This window comes from Anopheles coustani, chromosome 3 (assembly GCF_943734705.1).
Source record: "Anopheles coustani chromosome 3, idAnoCousDA_361_x.2, whole genome shotgun sequence".
Lineage (NCBI taxonomy): Eukaryota > Metazoa > Arthropoda > Insecta > Diptera > Culicidae > Anopheles > Anopheles coustani.
In genome coordinates, this window is record NC_071288.1 from 53,004,457 (window position 1) to 53,022,078 (window position 17,622).

The window sequence follows — 17,622 nt, forward strand, 5'->3', positions numbered from 1 at the left end:
ATTTTAGAAGCAATTTCGTTTGCTCGGGTATTTTCCTGTTTTTCATTCTCAAGCCGCGCGTTCTGCACAGTTGCATCCGACCGGCACAACCACAGCCTGGAGTCAGCATTCGGCGAAGCTCCGGGCACGGCAAGGATTATTTAGGACCTTTTGCCAAGGCCAACCGTCGCTGAAACCGGGCTGCGAAAGATCGCTTACGCTGTCCGGGCTGTCGTCTGCTTGTGCTCCGGCATCCCATTCGGTGTGCTTCTTTACGACATACAAGTGCGTATTTGCAAGCAGTTTGCTTGTCTCTCGATTATTTTGCACGGATTTAGCAAAAAGACAGTACAATCCTTTTGTGCGGCACGGGCGACACTACCATGAAGTTGACGATGGATACCGGGCAACCGAAATGAGCACGTTTTTCGTGTAGCCGCCCAGTTCTCATACAGACACAGACGGGATTTAACAACTCCGGGACCATGTTTTGTGAGTGAGATTTCTGTTTTTGATGCTTTTGCAAACGAACAAGTGACATTTAGTTGCACCAAATATCAACGATCAAGTCCACACGTAACGCATGACTTGAGAACGAATGCACTTTTTGCATTCTTTTGAAGCACTATTATTTTCACATTCTCTACACAATCAACCATTCATGACTATTTACTATTATTATGCAATTGAAACGTAGCAACATTATTTGACGCATAATATATAAAATAAAAAGGAACTCTTTTATCGTTAGTTACCGGTTGTTATAACATTAATGTTAGGGAAACGGACCTACGAGGAAGTATTTTGTTTAAAAAATATCAATCGACGGTACTGAAACGCTAAATCCACACCTTCATTAATTTCACACTTCTGCAATGAAATCGAAGTATTTAGAAGTATAAAATTCAGTATTTAGGGGCAAGGGTTCTTTATACGCTTGTAAGCAGTCCATTTCTATTTCATCAACATTCATCATTTATCACGCTGGAATATGTTAATGAATTGAACTTAAAATCATTTAATTTAATGATCAATCATCATAGAATTAACATCATTTGTCGGGTCAAAAGCATAAGAGAAACTACGTTTTCCCAAATTTTGCAAAAAGCTATTGACTCAAACAGCTTGCAATGTGAATGTGAATAAAAACCTGCTAGTAACCAAATAAAACTGAGTAATGCCAAGGCGGATCTCTACCTAAGAACGGAATGAGCGGCCGCGGGAGACGAGAGCTTTAGGGGCACCGGGCTGAATAGACCGAAAAAGAAACTACCGATATTGTTGATCACTTATAATTCACGCTTTTCTATTTTTCATTTGGGTTCTTACGTCAACAACGGACATTCAAATGAACTGCGTGCGAGATCAACCATGTTCTCATTATCAATGTCTCATTATCAATGTTCATCTTTAACACGTTGCGTACCAAGCGTTTTAGCACAATTTTTAGTACAATTTTTCTAATTACAATTTGTTTATAAAATTTATTAAACCGATTGTTTTCAAAGGCCAAGCAAAAACTTAGCTTCCCAAAATATTTATATAAAATATTACAATCATTTTTATGTTGCATTTTCATTTGTTTATGGGTCAAAAACTTTTTAGAACTAGAACTGCTGTCACCCATATTTGGGTGACGCGGTACGGAACGTGTTAAAATTTTGGCAGACTATGTTTCGTTTGGCTATGTTTGCGTTTGGTCTGAACTTTTCGTATTACTCAAAGTGCCTGCGGTACACGAGCCACCAGTAAACGTGTGTTATGTTACCTCCGCGAATTATTGTCCTCAACGCAGACGAAATTAATCAACAGATTCAATAATTAGAAAGCCATTTGTTGTGCCACTTATTGTGTGACCAAGAAAAATCGAAAGATCTCTTTTTATATGTAAGAAGAAAAAAATTACATAAATTAAAGGGAATTATTAAAAGTGTACTTGACATTATGACATAATTAGGCAGTCTTGATTTAGGATTTACAATCCATAATGAACAGCACGATTCGGAAGCGAAATTTTAACTTATGTAGATTGCCAATATGAGTATGAGAAATTTCAATATTTGAATAACATTTCCACAATAACAAAATATAATTATGAATTTAAAGAAGTGATTAAAAATTAAATCAAAATCGACATTAAATAAAAATTATTGAAGAAATTAAAGCGGCCATAAACTAAAGCATTATTTTAGATACTTCTCCTAATATTTTCCAAGAAATGTTTTAAGTTATATAAAAGAGCAAGAACGGCAACAAGCGATGGAATTTTAAAAAAAACGCTTAGGTGAATATTGAAAATTTCCGAGGGTAATTATGTAACAATGCTGCAAACATATAAAAAGCATCAAAAGCTTTTATAAATCAAACAAGGCTGACTGTGAGCTTTGGTATAGGACCCTAGGGTGGGCGGTGTGTAGGGTCCCGGTTGGGGGCCCGGTATAGATTGATCTGCCTCTGGAGCAATGCTACCCCCTTCATAGGAGTAGTTTGATCAAAGATAATTGCAACACTTTTTCATGTTTGGCAATAAATGGTCTGGGAAGTAAACATACACGAAGAAAGCACTAGAAACGTGTTAAGCGGTGTGAAACCAACTTGGAAGAATTGGAGTCAATTTTCAGCTCAAACTTCTCCAACAAACATTATTATCATGTTAACATACGTTTACATGCACAAACCATTTTACGAAGCACTAAAACGCTTCTTTAAATCGCTACGAGATCACTCCTGGCGAGCAGATGTTTGCGAGGAAACATATGAAAAACTGAGTCAGACCGCCACCGACCGAACTGTAAGTAATCGCACCACCAGTTTCCAGCCAAGTTCCATCGAGTGTGCACCCTTCTGGCCTGCTAACGACTTCACTGCACTGCAAGGAACTTAATCAAAAACGTAAACTTGGCAACTCTTGCCGTGCCCACTCATCGGCTCATTAAGGATCCGGTTCCGGCGGCCGGCACCTTGTGTGCGCCATTTCTTCGACGCCGAAGCTGGGCTCGGCATTAAGTTGTAAAATGACCATTTCCGTCGGTCCGACTGCAATCTTTTCAGCATCGGACCGTTCCCATTCTCGACCTTGCTTCCTGCCGAGCTTTTCTCACGCACCGCAAGACTCGAAGAACCGGCTTCTGGTCGTTATTTCATTTTCGTTTAATTAAATTTTCATCCTCTTCAAGACCGAACTGTGAGTGCATCGAGCATCGGATGCGGTGGAGGGTGCGATGGGTGGTTCTCTGCCACCCAGCATTTTCCATGCCCGTACCAGAAGCAGCTTGAAGCCGGGTAGAAGCCGAAACAAATGAAGTGCTGAAATGAAGCGCGGCGGGGGTACAAGAAATCACACTTTTATGCAAACACAAACGGAAACACACTTCACTGCAGACGCCCGAACCGAGCGTCCCTTCCCTGGTTGGCCCGTTTGGTCGATGAAAAGTGCATGTGCACGCCACTCAAGCACTCAATCCAAATGCCATTTCCCGGCCTCCGGTAGCCCCTCCGAGCCCGACGAAGTCGTCCGGATGTTGGAATCGATCGTCTGCACCAAAATTTTCAAAATGTATTCTGCTATCCCTTTCACCATCTATCCCTGAAACCATTCACTAAATACACACACACATACAACAACAACGCACACCACATAGAGAGGCATGTTTTTCCTATCATTATTCATTGAAAGCATACGTCCCGGACACTCTCCACCACTGGAGCCTACCATCCATCGATGAAGCAAGCTGTCAGCACCGAAAAGCAAACCATTTACGTCCGGCAGCAATTAATGTTTGATTTCAATTTTAAATTTCTCTCGACAGTGCCGGTTTCCGCAAACCACACCTCCCCCGTGCAAAGGTCTAGGGGGTGGCGGTAGGTTCAAGAACGCCAGCTTTGTGGGCCGCGATGGGCCGAGCGAGTGAGTAAGGGCGGTTACGAGAGGTTTGAAGTTCAAAATTGTTACATTCGTCAAAAATAAGTGAACCATTGCTCGGGAAATCCGAGCCTAAGCTCTTGCTGGCGGAGATTAGATTCCTTCGTTGGAAGAAAACGAACTAGAACGTAGCAACGTCCTCGGGCCATCGCGAAGGAATGGTGAAAGTGCAGGTGCAGAATTATGATGATTACGAGCGAATACGATACTTTTACTACATTCGGCCACCCCAGACACCGGTGGCAACGGACTGGTGGCTCGACCCGATGGCTACCACCACCGAATCCACCACGACGCTGAGCGCGGCCGAGGAGACGACACTGCTGCTGTACGACATCTTCATACCGATGCTTGGGTCGGTGATCATAATACTCAACCTGATTGTGGTGGTGTCCAGCGTGCTGCTGCTGCGGAAAGGTAGGTCCAGGCGGATACGTCCAGCTTCTCCCCATCGTGCGGTGGCTCAGTTCGTGGAAATCATCGTGAGCACACAATCTCTAAATTGCTATTTTTCATCCTTCTTAAGCTGATTTTGGCTGAAGGCAGATTTCACCAAGAAAGAATCGAAGAAAAATTCATTCACTTTCCCGCTCCCACCCGGTTCATCATAAGCAGACAGTCTCGTTGCCGGTGGAATCGAGTGGGTTGGCATGGACTTGGTTTGAAAAACGATGCTAATTTACTGGGAACCTATGGCTTGATTGCCTTTTGTTTGCATATTGGGTAAAAGGTTTTCGGAATTAGTGCTTGCCGGTAGTATGGGTGATTTTACCAAGCAACCTAGCATAGCCACCACATCCCAGAACTTTCTTCCACTTTTGATAAAGCACTTCAAATTGGTGCATACAAATGAAATTAAAATGAATGATTTGAGTGCTCTGAGAACGTTGTAAAAGTTTCAGAATATCTTTCGCACCACCGACAATCGAGCGCTAGGAAAATAGATATTCAGTGTTTCCCAAAGCGGTTAATTTGTGTGTTCAAAGTTTTATGTCGATGAGCTCAGCTTATGTTCAAATTTTTGCGAATCTCATCAATCGAAAAAATCAATTAGGGATCTTGAAAACGATAACGTCGAACTTGAATAAATTTAAATAGAATAGAATCATCTTTGCTCAGGCGTGATGAGTTCTCGTCAATTGTTTTGCACACAATGCATGTTCTGTAAAACTTTAATTATGATTCTAAAAGGATCAAGGGAATTGTGAGTTAAATCTCATCATAAAATATATATCCCGTGAACAGATAATTGGTGTCCAACAGATTGTTGAATTTATGATCCAATTCCAAACGAATCCATTAATATTATTTCAGCACTTATTCATTTTTTATTTTAGGCTTTTATTATTTTAGTATATTCAATGCACACCAAAATTTTCCCTTACTTTTCCATTATCACTCGATTGATTTCAAGAGTAATTTTGAAAATTGATTTGAAATTCAATGGCTTAGAGAAAAATTTGACCAAAATATTCAAAATCAGGCTTGGATGATCTTTTTATACAACCATTTTGAGCTCGAAAAGACATCGACCAACAAACTAATTTCATTCTGGATTTTATTTTTCTTTAACCACTGGACACAAACTGGAACCAGAAATATCAAAACCATGAGATCTTTTATCAGGCATTTTCTTCACGATTCTCCCGAGTCCTCGATTGTACATAAAAAATGTAATTTAAATTGAAACAAAAAAAAACAAAACGAACAAACAACAAATGGCTACATATTTTTGCCTTTATTTATGCAAATAAATAAGGTGAATTGACAAATGCAAAAATGTGTTTTTGATGTGCGTTAAACATTTAAATATACAACCAATAGCTGTTTATTTAAAGGTTCCCAAGTCTGAACGCTTGGTCTGATGGTTGATGAGACAGCGGAAGCTGTATCTTGTGCACCACATTTAACATGTAAATTGAAATATCGTTCGGTTTGATACGGTTCGAGTTTACGCCCGCTCGAAACCCGGTTCAGGTGTGCGAAAGTCCGAGAACGATTTTCAAATGATTTAAAGGCTAAACGGATTTGCCTTCGAATTCCCCCGGCGGCGGGAACTGCACGTTTTCCTCGAGGCCCGCCCAGTTGATTTTCCTAAAATGCGACCGCCCAAACCACACTTCCCGCGCTAACACAACGCTGTTCCGCTTTCCATTTGCAGGCCAACAACCGTACACCACCTACATGTTCCTGGGCAACGTGGCCGTCTCCGATCTGCTGACTGGCTTTGCGGTCCTCTACGGCCAGTACGCGCCCCGCGAGCTGCACGGCGAGGACAACTGTGCGCTGATGATAGGTAAAACACTTTCCCACTTCTCATCTCCGCCCTCTTGCGCGTGCCCCCTGATCCGTCCGTGAACGAATACATGGCGCCCACCATGAACCGTATTGACCGATGACCGATGGGGGCCACATTATCGCATTAGCGCAATGAGATCACCGTTTTCGCCGAAGCTTATGGCATCGATGGATCCTGCCAAGCTGACGGCCCAGCCGTGCGCACGTACATACAAAACGGTGGGCACGTGATCGAGCTCGCGCGGATTCCGTTCGGGATTTATCGTCGCGTGAAATGAAAAATTCAGCGACAATAAAATATTTCATTGCCCGGGCTGCGGTTGCACAACTCGCGGTGCAATCGATTCCGCGCTGTTGCTTTCCATGCTCATTTATTTATTTGTTTGCCTTTTATTTAGCATATTATTTAATCGCACCAATTTACCCACACTGTCGCGCGCCGGAGAAAGCGAGCAAGAGGAACTCCACCGTCGCCCCACGGTTTGTGGGACGCAGAACGGTGGGGAAGAGATGGACGGCGCGCTACAGTCAATTAATCGTTGATTGAAGCAATCTCTATCCAATCGCCATAAATATTTTATGCGAAATGGCGATAGGATTATTCGGCTGGGAATCCTCCGTCGGACGCGAAACTCATGATGCTGGACATACCGATGGTCTGCGTTATACAAAAATACCTCCATTCTCGAACCGTATCTACCATACGGTGTTGTTTCCACACTTCTTGTCAACATCCATACAATTTAAGGAGACTCCAAAATACGTTTATGTTATTTAAACTTTGTTTCCACGTCCTTAAAAGCCAGTCGAATCGAATGAACTGCCCTGCCTTATTCAGGGACAAAATCAATGCAAGTATCGGCTTATTTTGTTTGTTTTTCTACTTTTCTAAATTGAATTAGATTTAGTATTGGAAATTCTGTCGGACCGGTTGTCAATCCCCCGGAGGGTTGATACAAAATGTAAAAAAAAAAATTTTACACCACCAATTTAGCCAAGTATTATTAAAGGTCTAGATCAGAGGTGTCAAACTTCCAGCCCACAAGAACGTTGGATGCGGCCCTCGACCCCTTTGAAACAATACATGGAAAGTAAAAAGTTAAATCCTTAACATTGGCTTTCGTTTGACTGTCTAGTTTTTTTGTAGCGTGGTTCCACGAACTGTGAATTGCATTCGTGTAAGAGAACTGAACCACCGTACACTTTATACAATTTCTAAGAGAAAATCACACTCACCATTGATCCCCATCACGCCGACATATGGCGGTGGACATGAGCAAGGGTTTAACACAGATGTGATGAACTACAAGAGATTCCGCAATGAAAATGCAGATGTGTAGTAATGTGTAGTTCCCTTTTATAATATTGCATCTGTGTTCGATACAACAAATATGATCGTTAGTTATCCGTGATATTAGTTCTGCTTCTTTTGTAAAAAAAAGTTGCTCAACATAAAAAGCTGTTTCCCAATAATAGATTGAATGTTTGCTACTAATTTAATTTAATTTTGAATAATTCGGAATAAGGATTTTTACAGAATACACTTTAATACACGCTCATGTAAATTTTTCCTTAAAATTTGTTTTAGAAAATATTTTCATTCATTGGAAACGGCGAGCAACATGAGCTCCGTTGTAAGCGCATTGAAGACATGCAATCGTTTTCCAAATTCTAACGAAATCATGTCAATTGTCTTTAAACATAATTTGCAATCAAATGCTATTGTGCTGCTTTTTGGTAGAGAGTTTCGATAAGTAAAAGTTGAAATAATAATAAATAATTACAACCAATTACAAGCTAAACATCTATAATTTAAGTAGGAGTTCGGCAGCGTTGTACTCCATGAACATTATTATATTTGTTTGTCTCAAAACCCTTGCACTTGTCCTCCGCCCTATGTTGTCGTGATAATGAAAAGTTGGATATGATTCGTAGAAAATTGATACGAAGTATTTTAATGCACAAAGTATAAATCATAATTGTTTAGTTAAAAGCACACTGATAAGAATCTATTTTCATAAATTCAACCAATGCTACGCTTTGGCCCGCAAACCTTTTTTGGGAGAAAATGCGGCTCGCAAGGTCATCTGAGTTTGACACTACTGGTCTAGATCTAAATCAAAACCTAGAAGTATATGGAATCCTCGTATCCTTATTCGTGACTATACATTGTGGCTAATATTAGAATTAAGCATGTTATAAGAGGAGTATTTCACCTGTCTACCTTAAGCTGGATACGGTTTCGCTCAGTTCAGTTCACGACAAACGCGGACTAATACCAGCTCGCCCATTACTCGCCATACCTGCAGATGGGTTAGAGGCGCGGTAAAATGTTTTCCGTGCCGCCAGCACAATTCCAACTTCAATTGCTCCTGCACGGCACATTATAAGTCTTATTTATGCGGCCGGGTATGTCTTTCGCTCGAAATGAAATAAACATGTTCGGGGGCAATTTGGGCGCTACCATGAATAACTCCGCGGCCTCTCCGCGTCCCCCCGGGGGACCGATACTAAGCACCGGGACGGGACGAAATTATGTGAAGGGCCTCTGCGCTTTGCGGAAACCCGCCCCGGCAAGGATTAAGCTCTCAAGCATATGATAACACCTATATACGCCCCTTCCCACCGGCAAGGGTTGCCTGCTGCTTCCGGCACTTTGAAGGAGGTGGTGAGAAATGAATTTGTCATGAAAAGTGTGCGCGCTTCTAAGGCGACCCGGACCCGTTTCCCCTGGCACCGAATGTGTCTCCGCCGCATCGGGCACAACATGTCAAATAAAAAGTATCACCCGCATATATCACTCCACTTTGCAACCGGCCTCAGGTTGGTGTGGGGAAGGAAGAGGAAAAAAAGCCTCCCACCGTCAACGGATGAAACGTGACACGCGCGAGCTGAAGACTTCGTCCCGGAAAAGCAGCATCTCTGCCGCGATCCCAACTCTCGCCCGGCACCCCGGAGATGAGATTTAATGAATTAATCTATCTATTTCTTCGCGACGTGTTCGTGTTTTCCCCCGCCGGCTTGAGCATGTGTCGGGATGTGGGCCCACTTCCGCACTGCACTACGAGCTTTTCCGCGAGCGCCCGGTACATTTTCTGCAGGCGCACACCTACCCTCGAACGCTTTTCGCACGCGGAAAGAGCAATTATTCATAGAGTCGTTCGCTGGTTCACTCGTCCCGGAGTTCCCCGGAGTCGTCGCTCTATCGTCGCCCGGTCCTAATTTTCTTCCCCGCCTCCACCAGCGCCATGCGGAAGACGAACGTACGAGTGCGGCGCATGTGGCAAGAAAAGCCATGTCACCGGAGTTAGCGCATAAAATATGTACTCACCGCCAGACCAGCTACCGCTACGACTGTGATACGTCGAGGACGCCGTGGCAGAAGGCAGAATCTGGCACATTAGCATCCGCCATCCGTTAGCCTTCCTCATCTCGAACGCTCCAGGCTCCGGGGCGGAATATGCAAATGAAATATGACGTGCGTCGTAGTTTGATTAATTATTTCAAATTACGGCTCTTAATTAGCCTCGGATCGCATCTTTTTCGCCGAGACCAGTGCATCGCCGCTGGAGCGACTCTTCCAACAAAGAACAGCCACACACGCAAGCGTTTCGCCCACACGGACATATTTCATCTGGCTCAGGAAAGCTGGCGCGACCCGAACCCAATTGGTTAAGGAAGGCTAGAGAGACTTCTGGTTGTGGTGGTGGTTTGCATTGAAACTTTCAAAACCCAACCAAAGCAGACGGAACATTCACCACCCACCATATGCGAGACATGGAGGAAGGAGGAAGGTTTCTTGGTGACGGGCTCATCAAGCCTCCGCCTCATCATCATTGGCAGCATTTGCATAGTCCATAGTCCAAACCGACATCATAAACAGCCGAAGGATGCGATGCAAAATGACATGCTGTGAAAGTTTTCAGCACATCCAGGGCGTGTGTGTGTGTGTGTGTGGGTGTATGTGTGGTACGTCTGCATGGAATGTCTTCCCCGTTCCGTTCCCCCCCCCCCCCTCCGCCAGACCGAACCCAACAGCAGCCAGCTTCGTGACCGACGAAACTTATCGAATAAAGTCTTTAAGGGACCATTAGCACATGAATATAAGCGAGTTGGTAGACGGTTTGAGACGATGGACGGACCCTGAAAGGGGTAATGAGGTATCGGGTGCTGATGAGTGGGGTGGAAAACTTCCCTGGAGGAAGGAAAACACCGAGACCTCCGACACGGTGCGACTTTGTGCGGTGTCGTCGGATGGTGAACCCGCGTGCGTCAAACAATTTTCCAAGTATGCCATCGATTACCCGACGACGCCCCATGCACTGTACCTTTGCGGCGTTTCGCAACAGCAACGAGAAGCATAAAACACAGACGCACACCTCCAACCCCATGTCATCCATCAAGAGATATATGCACCCTCTATCTCTAGTTTAATTTCACAACTCTTTCGATCACTTGATCGATCGAATAGCAATTGGAAATAGGGAAATTCATGACGAACGAACCAAATCGGAGGTGAATTAAACCCTTCTAGCTAGGAACCTGTCTAATCAAGCCTGTCACCTGTTCGCTCGCTCCCGACTAAGTCCACCCCCTTCTCCCTAAACGCTTGCGAATTGTTTTAAATCAACAAATCCCTCCGGCGACTTCCGGGGACGCCCCTGTTGCCGTAAAAAAACGCACCGTAGACGGACAACTTTCCAAATGGATAGCTCGCAGGCAAACTTTTCGCAACTTTTCTCGCTGTTTGTTTGTGCGAGGGCGCGTTTGTTTGCTTTTTTAGGTTATTTCGACTGCAGTTTCCCGAGGCCCGGCATCGGGACAACCAATGCGAATCCGTTGCACGCCGTGGTATGCACACAATATTTTTGTTTCTCCCATGTCCTCCCTCTTATGCTCTCTCGCTCTCTCTCTGAAAAACAATTTTCATTTTTATTTTGTTATGTTTCTCATATGTCGAATGGAAACACAGGGAAAGCTATTTAATTTTTTGCCCGAATCGGATTCTTTGTTGTGTGTGCCCCGGTGCAAGACAATATCAGCAACATTCCTGTGTCGGTACTGAAAAAGGAAAATTCCATTCGACGGGTGTTTGGAAAACAGATGGAAACGGTGCGGGAAAAAACTTCAGCCTAGAGGAGAAAGTGTGCCGGAAAAAGCGCCGACAATGACTACGCGGGCATAGCGGATTGTCGTAGGCCACCGTGAAGCTAATAAATTGAAAATTTCCAATCATCATCATCATCACCATCACCATCAGCACCATCCGGTAATGGTCTCTAATCATTTCATTAAATATCCATCAACGGCGCGAGGAAAGGGAAAAAACTCCCTCTCCAAGCTGTGAGCGGGGGCGAGTCGGTGCTGGCTGTATATAGTCCGTTTTGGGCATGAACCAACACCATTTACCGGAAACAGTCTCTGCAATTCACCCTTTGCTAGGCCACATAGTTACAGTAATTAGTAGCGAGTAGCAACGTTTTGCAGTGAATTGCCATTTGATAACGTACATTCCCGGTTTTCCCACGGTGAATCATCAATGCTAAACACAATGGCGGGTAATCCAATCGATCCGATACGGCTCGTTTTTCTCGTTCCTCGTTTCCCGAAGGATCCTTCCTCAATCCTTGTTTTACTCATGCTCTCACCCTAATTGCCTACCGGTGGTTACATGCCAATCGAACCTCGGTTTGATGCCAACCGACCGGCCCCGTTCCCGGTGGATGCCAACGGGGCTGCACAACGGACATTATTCTGCTAACAAGTGCTCGTTCAAGTACCCCTGTACAATCCCTTTTTTGCCATCTTGCTCGGTGGCAACACATTCCACCGCACGGTGTACATTACACTCACGGGCAAACGAGGGCGAAATAGTCCTGCCAATGATACATTATCTAAATCTGTCATCCTTGTTGGGACACACTCCGAGCGACGTACCGGAAGTAGCAAAGCGTCCTTCCAAACCGGTCGTTGGAATGGGAACGTGCCACACCTTTGACCTAGATACATTTTCCGACAAGCTACACCGGAGAAAAGGGAACACAACACATTGTTGCAGCGCCACCATTTTGCCCTCATGGCTCCATTTTAACGCCATAATCGGTGAAGCGTGTGGCTCGCGTTGTGATCGCGCTTATTTTACTCCCCGAGAAGGTGCAATGGCGTTCCAGCTGGGTTTCCACCGTCGCTGCGAGAAGTTTAATTACAAATCAACCCGCAATACAATCTGAAATCCGTCAGCGTTTCCCCTCCCCACGGGGCAACAATCGGAAGAGCTCAGGAAGCCGAGCACATATCCCATCATAGTAGTCCGAGGAGATGGTGTCGGCATTCAGTTTCATCTATTCACTTTCATTCGCAATTTCCACAGGGCTGATTGTGTCCACCTCGCTGGTTTCGGTGTACAGCGTGGGACTGATTGCCATCGACCGCTATCTGTACATCGTGTACGGGCTGCAGTACCAGCGGTACCTGAACCGCACCCGAGCGCGCATCCTGATCGGCCTCACGTGGATCATCGGTACGTTGAAAGGAACATTATGGGGGAGAACAAAACCATCTGCTTATGTTTGGAAAAATCTACATCCGACGCCATGCTGGAACGAACTGTGAGCAACGGTATTAGGGTTCGAAGTATCACAAGAGTATTCCTTTATATTGCAATCGTTTAATATGTAAACTAAAACGCTGATAGCAACATGCCAATTGACTGGCTTATTCTCTCAAAAATCAAATTTGGAATTTTAAAACTTAAAGGGACGATTTACAGAATATTCTCAAGAAAAATCTAAAAGATATGTTGGTACATTTTCATCATTCAACATTTAGTTACCACTAAATATTAGCTCGAAAACAAGTGGTGTTGTCTCTAAGGCACCAAGCTTTGAAATATCTAATTAAATGCTGTCTCTAACGCATCTGACTTTGTCTCTAACTCATCAGTTTTCGTCTCTTACCGTAAATATGAAAATAAACAGTGTAACAGAGGGTTTTCCAATATGACACTGTACGAACAATAAAAATTAATTCATTCATGCTTTAAAATTCACTTCTGCTTATTACCATGGTTGTTTACCCATTCTCCGAGTATATTTTGGTTTGTGCAAATCCGCACAGAAACGAGGAATTTGGGGCTATAAACTTATGTTCAAAGCTGCTAAACATTACTTGTTTTGTTTGTTTACAACCGCTACCACATGTTTTTTAAATTTTGAAGCATAATTTTACTTCATTTCCGTTTTGTGGACAATAATGTTGTGAACAAAATAATGTTTTGTACAAACAATCATTCTAAATAACCAAATTTTTAGATAGACACAAAATTTAAATCTAAAACCAAACCAGAAGAGCACAAGACCAAATCTGACGTGTTAGAGAAGTCAGATGCGATAGAGACAGAATTCGATCAACTATTTCAAACATAGGTGGGTTAGAGACAAAAATAGGTGGCAACGACTGTAAGAACGAATTTAATACTCCAATCAGATTGCATTATAGTATAATGGATAATGCATATTTCCTGATACCATTTTAATGGTCTTTGATGTGGATAATATTTATTGATCCTTACGACCCTCAACGTAATACTTCATGAAAATGTAATTCCAGAGAATATTTAGAATATTTCAACATACTGTCAACAATTACATGAAGTTGCATTTAGCGCCTTTTAGCGTTTGAAGCACCATGGATATAAAACTAAAAATAGCAAAACACATTTCCCTTAGAATAATTATTGTGTTTCAAATCTGCTTTTGAAGAATTTTTGTACATGCCACACAGGTTAAATGCCTGATGTCGACGATTAAGTCTACTCTACTGATGTGTATGAGCATCAAAGGGTGTTTGGTGTTTTAACATCTTTAAATTTGGAACTATTAGACATAGACTTTTGAAAATGTATTAGAATTTATTAACTAAAACCAAATGCAAATGAATACATTTGAAAAAAAAGATGATTTAGAATATAGATACCATATAGTTCAATTCAATCATTTGAGTAGAAAACGTTTACAGTTTTGAACACAACCATTGTGATGCTAGAAAGCCAGAATACATTGCCCACCGTACGCTTTTAGCATCGGCATCGATTGTCTAACCCCCCGGACCGCTGTGGAAAATCATCTGCATTTCATCTGCTTGACCTGCAGGTATTTCGATTGGATTCCTGCCGGCATTCGGATGGCGCGGAGACACCGACGGAGGCCGGACGTGCTGGTTCATCCGTTTAGCACCGCCGGCCCTGGTGGTCCTGACGGCCGTCACCGGTATCCTGCCGGTCGTGCTGGTCATCATCCTGTACGGAATTATCCTGCAGAAAGCGCTGCGTCGTGTCAACCAGCTGAAGAAGGCATCCCGCGAGCTGCAGGGCGTCCAGACGGGCAATTTGCGATTGTTCCGCGGGGGCACCCGTTCCCAGGCTAACCTCTCCGACACGGACCAGGGCCTGAGCGAGGACGAGCAGGTGGGCCGAGCCCGTCGATGCCTCTGCCTGCAGTCCCGTTGTTGCACCGCCAGAGGACGCTCGCAATCCGCTCAGCGGGCGCTCAACGCGAACGGCAATTCGCCCGCGGCACCAACCATAACCGCAGTGTCGACGACGACGGCGGCGACGGCAACGACGCCGGCAACAACGACCTCGCCCGGCACCGCCACCACGAACGCCAGCAAAAGCCCGACCAAGTGGAAGGCGATAAAGGTGGTGATGTTCACGACGGGCAGCTTCGTCGTGACGTGGGTCCCGTACTTCATCGCGAGCCTGATGTACGTGGCGTGCGATCCGGCCACCAACGAGTCGCTGTGCCGCGGGCTCCAGTTCGCCATCGCCAGCCCGCTCGCCATCCTCGGCTTCGCCAACAGCCTCCTCAATCCGATCATCTACGCCTGGTGGCACAACGGCTTCCGCTCGTCCATGAAGAAGCTGGCGACAAAGGCGGGCCGCCGGTTGCGCTGCTGCTCGGGCTGCTGCAAACCATCCCGCCAAGGTGCGTCGACGGCGACGGCGGTCGGTGCGGCATCGTCATCGACGACGGCCGATGATTCCACGGTGAATCGGCTCAGCACCAACGGGAGCACCGAAGGCCAAAGACAATCGAGCCGTACCACCACCACCGTGGTCGGCTCCACTCCGGTCATCGGGAGGAGCTCATCGCGCAAAGGTCGTGGTTCAAGGGCGACGGCACGGCCGGTGAGCAGCGACCAGGAGTTCTCCGTCACCGACGACACCGACGTCGAGCTGCCGAACGTTGTGACACGCCTCTAGGGTTCCGCTCGGTTCCGGTCGCTCGGGCGCAATGGCCAGGAAAGGAGTCATTTCCGCTGCGCACGAAACTTCGAACAACGAGGGAAACAAGAGTACACGCCACATTTCCCATCCCAGTTTTTCGTTTGCCTCTTGTGCGCCAAGATCAAAGCCAGAGATCAACGCAACGATCCATTGTTCTTGTCAACGTCCTCTCGTTCGGCTTTGAAGACAAACGTTCACCAAATCTGCTGTACTCCAAAATGTATGTTACCCGCCGCTCGCCCCTTAGACCCTTAACCGTCCCTCCTTCTACCACCGCCCAAAAAAACAAGGACAAGTTTGCGAAGCAATGGTGCTTAGCGACGGTTATGGAGCAAGGCGCGCAACCCATGTACGGGACATAATTTATGGCAAATCCCATTTAACTTCACATGTACCAGTGTGGTTAACGCAAGTCGTCGCAACGAACGGGCCAACGGTTGGCGTACAGTTTACGAGAAGCATCATACGAATGGCGATTTCCCACGATTCGGGCGCTTCTGGCGTGGTTGTGATTCGAGAAGATTATGCAGCCGACCCTAGTTTGGCAATGCAGTGGAAAGCTTCATTGAAGCAAAAATCAAAAGGAAAAATGACTCTCGATGGACGTTAAGTATTTTATCGTAGAGAATCCACAACATCGGTTTGGTGGTTGCTTCTTGACAATTTATATTTTAAGAAATGTCTTCGCTTATGTGTAGTCATAGAAATTAATGTACTAAACACAAATTAAAAATATAAGCTATAGACAAAAATATACAGAGGAATTCAACCAATCTGTTAGTTAAGTTTTATGGCCACGACTAAAGATGAGAATAGATATTCATTATTTCTAAAATTAAAATAATAATGGTTGTAATGCTGTATCAAGAAAAAAGGATAAAGAGCACAGTTTTTGCAACGAAGCTGCTCCTAGTTATCATGCGTTCGTTTGGAGCGCGATTGTTTACGATTAACGATGAAAAACCATCCAACTGTTAGGCAAAACAAGCATAAGTACCGTTCGAGTTGGTTCTGTTACCGAAGGGCAATTACGATAACACACTATCGCCATTATATGAAGCTACACGCCACTAGGCGCCTCCATTAGCCAAACGAGCCTGACGCTGCCGGCCCAACTCCGGGCAATCAAACCGTGCTCCGTGCTCCCCCGTCCCCCTAGGAGGAAAAGTTGGACAGTTTGAATTATTGATTTGCATCGGCAGTGTGGCGAAACTTTCGGTTCGCCCTCTGTTCGGCTGCCGGGAAGGAGGGGAATCGAGTCTTCGAATCCGAGGGCCCCATTTGCATCGCATTCGCTCCATTCGTAGGCACACCATGGCGATGGCGCACTTACGACGCACCAGCCCATTCGTACGCAAACAACTCAACTTATCTCGGGCATTAACTGTATTAATTATTCATTCGCTCGTTATAATAGGGACGACGCTGCTCCAGACTCCGAGCGCGGCAGACGACTGTCCCCCTACAGAGGAAAAAGAAAGTTCCTGCGAACCAATTCGCCCACATCACGCCGACTTATTCGTCGACCCTGGGAGCGGCCTGGCGGAGACAAATCGAGCGTACGGCTCGCCGGTCCCAGCCGCCCCTTTCCCCCGCGGCTCGACCGCTTCGTTCGAGAATGGTTTTATTATCGTCCTCGGTGGATTGCATCAATTATAAAATAAATTAATTATGGCAGGTCCCAGTCGGGATGCCGGTAGGACACAACCTGTATCAGAGGGGAGAATTATAGCCCAACAAGCCGTCGCTTCGGTCGACTAACGGCGGTGGGCAAAGATGAGTAAGGACGATGGAAGCATCCCAGGGAACGAAGGATGTCGACGGATAAATCAATAATTTATCTTAGATCCCATATAGGTTTCTGATGAAGAAGATTGACTCGTTTACAAGCGGGGCTCAACATGCTACATCTGATTAATTTTTCCTACGAATAGAAAGATGTATGGAGATAAAAACAAACGATCAGGGATTTTGCTATTCTTTTCAATCGTTGTATTACAGATATAGCGTAAGAGAAGCCTTTTTATGTCAGCAAGTATGTTTAGAAAATATGATAAATCTTGTGTTAACCATGAAAAGCCAATGTACCCTTCTTTCTTGCTTGAAAATAAATGATTGAAATAAATGTTTATTTAAC

General features: G+C 44.8%; 1 protein-coding gene across 1 annotated transcript; it reads left to right on the plus strand.

Moving 5' to 3' along the window:
- Positions 1-3,889: 3,889 nt before the first annotated feature.
- On the plus strand, positions 3,890-16,073 carry LOC131271984 (glucose-dependent insulinotropic receptor-like). The gene is made up of 4 exons (XM_058273584.1): positions 3,890-4,318; positions 6,063-6,197; positions 12,570-12,719; positions 14,350-16,073. Exons 1-4 carry the CDS (start codon positions 4,060-4,062, stop codon positions 15,459-15,461), a joined length of 1,656 nt encoding a protein of 551 aa, XP_058129567.1. The 5' UTR covers positions 3,890-4,059; the 3' UTR covers positions 15,462-16,073.
- The last annotated feature ends 1,549 nt before the right edge of the window (positions 16,074-17,622 follow it).